The sequence below is a fragment of the Varroa destructor genome, unplaced genomic scaffold (assembly GCF_002443255.2).
Source record: "Varroa destructor unplaced genomic scaffold, Vdes_3.0 BEIS01000007.1, whole genome shotgun sequence".
Lineage (NCBI taxonomy): Eukaryota > Metazoa > Arthropoda > Arachnida > Mesostigmata > Varroidae > Varroa > Varroa destructor.
In genome coordinates, this window is record NW_019211460.1 from 3,435,052 (window position 1) to 3,442,708 (window position 7,657).

The 7,657-nt window shown below is 37.1% G+C and overlaps 1 protein-coding gene across 2 annotated transcripts; it reads right to left on the reverse strand.

Annotated features, from left to right (window-relative positions):
- Window positions 1–89: 89 nt before the first annotated feature.
- Rcd5 (microspherule protein Rcd5) lies at window positions 90–7,657 on the reverse strand. 2 transcript variants are annotated; one of them, XM_022814996.2, is made up of 10 exons: window positions 7,407–7,657; window positions 6,179–6,283; window positions 5,825–5,987; window positions 3,822–4,067; window positions 3,408–3,623; window positions 3,076–3,243; window positions 2,441–2,616; window positions 2,154–2,262; window positions 1,860–1,978; window positions 90–443 (listed from the first exon to the last, which is right to left on the reverse strand). In XM_022814996.2, the coding sequence occupies exons 2-10, from the start codon at window positions 6,229–6,231 to the stop codon at window positions 344–346; spliced, it is 1,350 nt and encodes a 449-aa protein (XP_022670731.1). In that variant the 5' UTR covers window positions 6,232–6,283; window positions 7,407–7,657; the 3' UTR covers window positions 90–343. The 2 variants fall into 2 exon arrangements, with proteins under 2 accessions (XP_022670731.1, XP_022670730.1); XM_022814995.2 differs by having other exon boundaries at window positions 7,441–7,656.

Sequence of the window (7,657 nt, forward strand, 5' to 3'; positions counted from 1 at the left end):
AGAACGGTGCTCATGTACTCGGTCATTAGTGTACATGCAATTGAGATGAACTCACTGCCTTCCAGTTTAAGTTAAAAAAAAAAGCGTGATTATTAGAAAATTGAATTTATCAAACAACTTACAGTAGACTCTTTTATTGTGATAGTTGTTACTACGGGCTTCAATTCTACCTTAATGTGTATTATCAATTTTTTTTTTTTAAATAAGAAACCTATATAAATGCGATTTCTGCTAGTTTCCTCATAATAGGAACGTCTACATCGCAATATACAGCGGACTCACACGCAGAATAATTATGAACAAATGAGTTAACGATTACATAATTAAATAGCCACTTCCTCAGTCATTGGATAAAGTCTGCTTGTCCTGAATTGATAAGCTTCATATTGACTAGAAATACAAATCGTAGACCAGCCAGCTCAACCACGGAGTTATGATTCAATCTGAAATTATAACAAACAAAGTCAATCAGGTTCTAAATCATTCAAAATATAAACTTTTGGCAGGAAACATCATAACTACTCCGGCAAAACTAATAAGTATCAGGAGTAAAATAATGATGTCCCAAAATTAGTTTTTTAAAAAGTACCAGACCAATTCTTTGCCAGAAACATTTGAGATAGAATGACTTTTCGAAAGGTGCTGCCTGTAAAAGTTGTCAAATAAGAACAAAAGGCGAGTCCGCCTGTCTGTGCCCTCTCAGTCATACGAACAATCGTCCTTGGCTCTTGGAACTATTTTGGTGGCATTTATCATCGACAGAACATAATGCGGACAATCAAATAATACAAATTAGTTATCTCAATCTAAGTAGTTATCAAATAACATATCATTAAGCCATAATAGAATATGAGTACGTTAAGGTATTATGAGATAATTAGACAATTGCAAGCGAATCCGACAGACATCAAAATTTAATAAGGTAGTTCGACTAAAAAAATTGTAAATGATCTTACGACCGAGCCTATTGGACACTGTTGCCAAACCCGATTTCTCTCCAAGGGACGCTGTTCTTGCACGTGGTTCCACCTCTCCGATTGGCGGCAGAGATTACGCCATCCCTCGTCTATAGCGATTGTACTCTTTAAGCAGGTGTTTTGTAAATAAGTTACGCAAACTGCACATGGAGTACATCATATGCATTTCCAACCTTGGAGTCAATTGCCGGGAAAGCTATTTTGTATTCAGTTTCTGCATTTTCAATATTCAGGTTATAATTCCGTAGCAGATTACACATGAAATACCATTCTTGGATGACAGAATTTTTAGATCCCAGGCTGTACTTTCCTAAAAATAAAGGCGGTCTCGTCCTGATCGCTGATCACTCTTGCGTTGATCTGCAGCACTGCAGTCTTTGTTATAGAAACGTTTGCACCCCCTACGCACTGCGCTTTCGCTTATCGCCTCTTTGCCTAATGCCTTCATATTTCCGGGAAATTTTCGTATTCCAGAAGCAAAAACTTTACTACTAAGTGTTGATTTGCGAGACTAAAAGATGTTGTCCTTCTGAACAAATTTTTGCTAAAGTAAGCTCAGTCGGTAATCACTCCTAAGTTCTTGAAACACTGGTTTATTCCGCTAGACGCGTTCGTAACAGCTTAGGAGAATCATTTTTGGTTCAGTGGTATTGTATTACATGCGTATGCGCAAAATCCCAATAGGATCTAGTTGCTATAAAATTTTTTGACTCCTACTATACCTTATAGTAAATATGAGCCCGATTTGAAAGTTGTAAATTATTATTAGCAATATAAACTTTAGAGTTTTGATGGCATTATATAAATTATCACGTAAAGAACACTGAAAAGTTCTGCTACTGTCGCCCTAGAAACCCCCCTAGCTTACATGTATCCACACACCTGCATTTGTTTCCAGTAAGCACTGGATTCCCGTCAACATAAACGGGTCGTTTTCCTTCGTTAGCAAACACGAACTCGCCATTACTTCGAAGTTTAATTATTGCTTGACGACGCGATACCTAAATTTGAATAAAATTGTAACAATGAACAATGAACGTTCGTGTTAATGATCTCTTTCTGTTAATATTCTATAAAAAAAATAGTTGTGGTTAATATAGAAAGTAATAGGTCGTTTTAGAACGATTTGGCATCTTCTAACGGACAAACTGCGATAACAAAGTGGCTGAAGCTAACCTTGTAGGCCGGTCCCTCAAGACTAAAATCGATGTCAACTGTTACATCACGAGACGATCTGCCTAAAGAAATTTCTTTAGAGCGCATCAGGTAACGCACTAGGCGGCCCCTGAAATTACATTGAGTTTCGCTTATTTAAGGCACTGAGAAAGGAAACTGGTATTTTTAGCAGGAACAAAGGATAGTACATATGTCATGTATTGATTAAATCCATCTTGGACTCTAACGCGTACAAAACAATATTGAATAACACAACTGGTTGTTTAACTTAATTATAATGAAGAGACCTGAGAACGGCCAGCGTTTGATTGTCAAAATCTTGAGCGTGTGCCCCCGTTATGCTATCGGTAAGAGCCTGCCACAGAGGCAGCTCTGCTTCAAGCCGCTTCATTTCACGGCGAGCTGATCGCTGCAGCTGGCGTTGTTCGTAGTCCACGTCTAAATCTCGACGGCGTCTAAGATGCTATTGATTACAGGGCAAAATAATGTTTATATTAGCATATTATAGGTTTACTATGTTAAGTATCATACGCGACAAATAATTTTAATACGTAGACTGTGGACCGAGAACTTCTAACATCTTAGGCCAAAATGAACACCCGTACACAGTTGGATAAAAATAAAGCTGTCTCCTAAGAAAATAGATGTCCTGTCTGTAGCTATACTATTCTGTCTGTAGCTATATTATTTTCTAAACATGTATATCCTAGGAAATCTTATTAGTTTTATTTTTAAACAGTCCACACCTCTATGACAGAATAGGCAATTCAGAATGAATACTGTCAAATGCTAAAGGGCTATTTAGTTACAAATCTTCACCATCCTGTCGCCGTTTATGGGAGTATTTTTTTCAAAACGGTCCTCTGTTGAAAGATCTAATAAGTGTTATCCATTTTGGAATCTTCGTATGAAGGCAACTTACAGCATCACTTTGCGGATCGTTGAATTCGTCTTCGACATCAGAGAAATTTAATGGAATGCCTTTTTCTGAGGCAGCAACCGGTACGTGTTGATCCGCAAGCAAGTAATACTGTCGGAGTAATTGCCAATGCTTAAGCAGGTGTTTTGCTGTACGGCATGGCTGAAAAATCTGAAGCATTTGGCAGTAGCAAAATAGTTACATTTGGATAAAGATAATATTAACCGTCACTATAGATTTGTCTTAACGGTAAGCAAGTTTAGACTTTTGCGTACTGATAAACTAGAATAGTTGACATGATGCTAACACCTGTCAGCAAAATAAATCCTACACACCTTCCTATTGGCATCAAGCAGAGCTTGAAATTTTTGCTGAGTGGGGGCTTGATGAGCGCCCACAGATGCGAGAATTGCCTCCTCGCTGGCTGAGAACGGCATTTTTCGTTCCAAATACTCCACGGTTGAGGGATGAAGCTCATTGATAGCTTCGAATGTCCCATCTGACGACAATACTGGGTCCGAGTAGAGCAACTGCTTCCAACGATTAGTTATCTTCGTTTGCCGATGTTCAAAATAACAGCTGAATTGAGTAAAGTATCTACACTATGTTACTGATTAAGCAGGCGACAGCCTTTTTCATAGTAAATATAATTTCAGTACTATTGCGATAAGCCGAGTACCATTCTCATAAGAATGATGGACAGTCAGCATTAACATTTGTGTACTTCATACAAATTCCGTCTATGGTACCTGTTCGTACGAAAAGGCGTATGAGAACTTCGTTCCTTTATGCACCAGCTCCAGATCTCGCAATTGCATCACGGCGTTAATTAGAAGCTGGTCGTCCGATGCTCTCCATTCGTCTGGCTCTTCATCAGAATAGTCCATTAAACCATCACCACAAACGATAGACAAAAGTGGCCCAGTATTCGTTAAAACTCCGCCTTGCGGTGAGAGTGGCACTGACATTGCATAAGTTGTCACCGGCGTATCTTCCTAAAGCAGGTCCATTGGGATGTAAGTTGTTTTAGTTAATACATTAAGCCTCTTCCCTCTCACACCTTTCCACCACATCATTTGTACATTAGGTTGGAAATGCCCTCTTCCATTTACGACATAACTATTTTTAACGACGGATTTAATGTCTTATATATATCATTAGAAACATATGGTACTTCTGTTTTAACGATAGTATCGGATTCTTTTCGAGAATTAGGCCTGGTTTCTTCTCGTAGTTCGCAACTGACGCATTGTTTGCCTTTTGGGGTTATCAGAGACAGCTCAGATCTTAATCACAACTACCTGAAGAAACACTCGAATAGACCCACAAAGCATAACCTCTTTCTAGAACATATGGCACGATTCTATGTTTAAAGTTCTTGGTTGTATAAAGATTGTAAATTCATTCTCGTTCGGCGCTTAAAAGAAAAATGTCGTAATTGTAAAACTGTTTTTTTTTTTTATCTAAGACCCCTTTTTAACCAAAGGGTGACGTGGGCCAAGGGTCGCGCTTACACTGACAGACCAAAAGTGTATATTATCAAGAGCTACTAAAAAAATTTCCATATTTTTGCCTGGAATTGAACTTGTTGCGATTATTCCACACTGTCTGCAACGTCTAAAAGCATATCCGGTATGGCTACTAGATCCAAATCTGTGAAACTACCGGGCGATTTTCGTGTGAGTATCTGTTTTATTATTGAATCCATTGTTCTACATATATTCTCGTTAGTATATAGTAACATCTTAGAGGACATTTCTCTACGTGACAATGAGCTTAGATTCTTTAATGAAGCTTAGTAGACCCGTAATCTGACGACTGATAAGATCCAATGACACAGCATATTTTCTTGTCAACGGTGAAGCAGGTTACCACCGATCAAAGAAACTTCGACCTAAACGATCTCTAAAAAGAGACGTAGCCGTGAAATGCGAATTCATTTTTGCTATAATTACTGCACAACATCAATGGTTTATTACCAAACATGATGGAAGAGACATATCTAGATTTACGTGCTTTAGTCGTCAAGCTCCTCTGTATTAAATCGAAGGCACTAGTAACGTCGTTATGTACTAAAGTATGATCAGCAATATATAAGCTCGTGAGAATATATACAGTACAATGCATTCTGTCTTTATATCAAACCAGCGACTACCATTTGTCAAAGAAAAATGCGCGTTATGCGCGTCTTTAGCAAATACACAGGTGTTAACCCACCATAGATCTTACGTGTTCTGCCAGATACGCCTGCAGACACCGCAAAAGGTGAGATAGATTTAAAAAAATTCAAGTTTTTGGCTGAGAAATGCAGAACCGTCTACAAAGTGGTTATTGATGCGCTTATTGGAATAATGCCCCACAGATGTAAGGCTGACATCCAGAGTAAAAAGCGTTCGACGATATATCAACGCAATTTAGTATCATTAGATTAATAATTAAATGTGGCAACACTGCAACATTCGAAAAAGATCTTTAGCAGTGTTATGCATGCAAGTTCTAAAACTTCTGGCAAGGCAAAGACAAAAAAAGAGAACAAGAACGAACTCATATGTGCTTCCAAAAAGGTAATTTGCCTATGAATTAGTAGATAATTTCAAAGAGAAATCAGATAATCTTCCACCATTATTTGAAGAAAGAACAAATGGTGTTAAACTTTTGAGAGCTGCTCCATGTTAAGCAATATTGAGCTTTAATTAAAATTACAATATATAGAATCAAACTTGGCTAAATCAGATAGGAGAAATGAACCAACTTTAACGATGGCTGCTACAGGTGCGATTGACGGCGCAGACGATTGTAGAAGAGCTGAAACTGCTTGATTTCCGCTTCTCTGGGCGCCTGCCCCGGCTCCAGCACCCAGGCTACTCTCAACAATCTCGTCGTCGAAACGGCGCCGCCTTATATGACGACCACTCCTAAAAGCGGTAAAGTGTAATCAGGAAAACAAAAAGACGTAAACCCACTGCAAGTTTTGATGGACATTAAATAATTTCTTAATAGATAATTAATAATAGAAGACAGCATGTTAGCTACTTTAGGATTAAACAGGCAGCATACTCGTTCCAATAACTGGACGGAACAACTCAAAGCATTTTCGTTAACCCACCTTGTGGCTTCAATCGAGTCTGGGGCATCTTCGTCGTCTCGGTCTGAGGACATATTCAGTCTGATGTACCTCAAATCACTTAGGTGGTTGCTGAGATGATTGCACCTAATTTGTGTAGTACAGTTTGGTCAATAACATATTTATTTTACACACTCAAAAATATAGATTATTTATGTTCTGTAATAATGAGAGCTGAAAGACTAATACTACTAGGAAAGTGTACTTCAGCAATGTTTAACAACCACAAGTATGTATACATTTGTAAATTGAAGGATGTGCATTGTTATGGCGGAGTCTTATGCAAATAAAGCTGTAGGATTCACTAAAATCTGTAACAGTCGTTATCATAAGTTCAGCTGAACTGGAGACCCACTAATCTCTTGCATACGCGATTGTCATATAATTTGATGCTAATTGCCTCGATGGGATAATACCAAATAAATGAACTGAATTCAATCGCATTTTATTTTTCAAATTATAACGTTACATTACATACAAAAAGCATTTATCTTTGCAGAATCAGTATCTCGCTTTTTGCTTCGTATTTCGTATCCTCACAGATCTGAACATCGTTTTGACGTAAGCGGTTGCATTTTAAATGAAAATTCCTATTTGATCGTTTTGCAATTGATCTCAACAATAGAAATAATAATTAAGTAAAATTATTTTAAATAAACACAGGTCTTCATTTGGATTTCATTGAGTTTATTTTATCAATAATAACTTGAAACATGTACTAATAATTCAAAATTAACGGGAAATTGTTCTGTATTTATGGAGCTCTACCCATCGACGTTTTGATCCTCTCTAAATATAAGTACGGTCATTAGATATCTAAGTTGTCATTATATAAGGGAAATGCTGAACGATCTAATGGATAGATTGTTGATTTAGAATGTTAACTCAAATGTCAACAAGCTATATGCTCCAACAGTAATACTTAAATAAATTAAAATAAATAAAAAAATAAATAAAATAAAAACGAAAATGTATAGACGTTTGTGAGAAATATATGCCATATTATAAAACAGATTCTAGCGCAATCGATTGCTTCGAAACTGGTCATTCGGTTTATTTAAAAGCCAAGTACAATATAGCAGTCTAGGTTTTCAGTTCTCCTTTGATTTTTTCCTTTAATTTAAAGAATTCCGTACAAAATTACTGGCATGCGGATTGCACACATATAAGAAAACCTTTATAATAATAAATCACAGTATTTTCCACTAACCTTTATTAAGAACAGCAACAACTGGCATACTTACGTTGTCGAAGCGCAAGTACACAAAATGTTTATAAGGTAACTCTTTCCCACAGTCCGACAAAGTAATCTAACTAACGTTATTAGCAATAATTAAATAAATGCCACTGCACGATTCCAAACAACCATGTTATACTATTATGCCCCGTTCAGAAAAATAGAACTGTTCAGCCAAACGCTAAATAACAGGTAAAAACACGTATCTGCTTTTCTCTGAAAGC

Excerpts from the sequence above, each read along its gene's own strand:
- Rcd5 (XM_022814996.2), bottom strand. The coding sequence starts at position 6,231 with ATGTCCTCAGACCGAGACGACGAAGATGCCCCAGACTCGATTGAAGCC. Across the intron at positions 2,617-3,075 it reads ACGATCCGCAAAGTGATGCT|CATCTTAGACGCCGTCGAGA; the intron begins GTAAGTTGCCTT and ends TGTAATCAATAG. Across the intron at positions 1,979-2,153 it reads TTGAGGGACCGGCCTACAAG|GTATCGCGTCGTCAAGCAAT; the intron begins GTTAGCTTCAGC and ends ATTCAAATTTAG.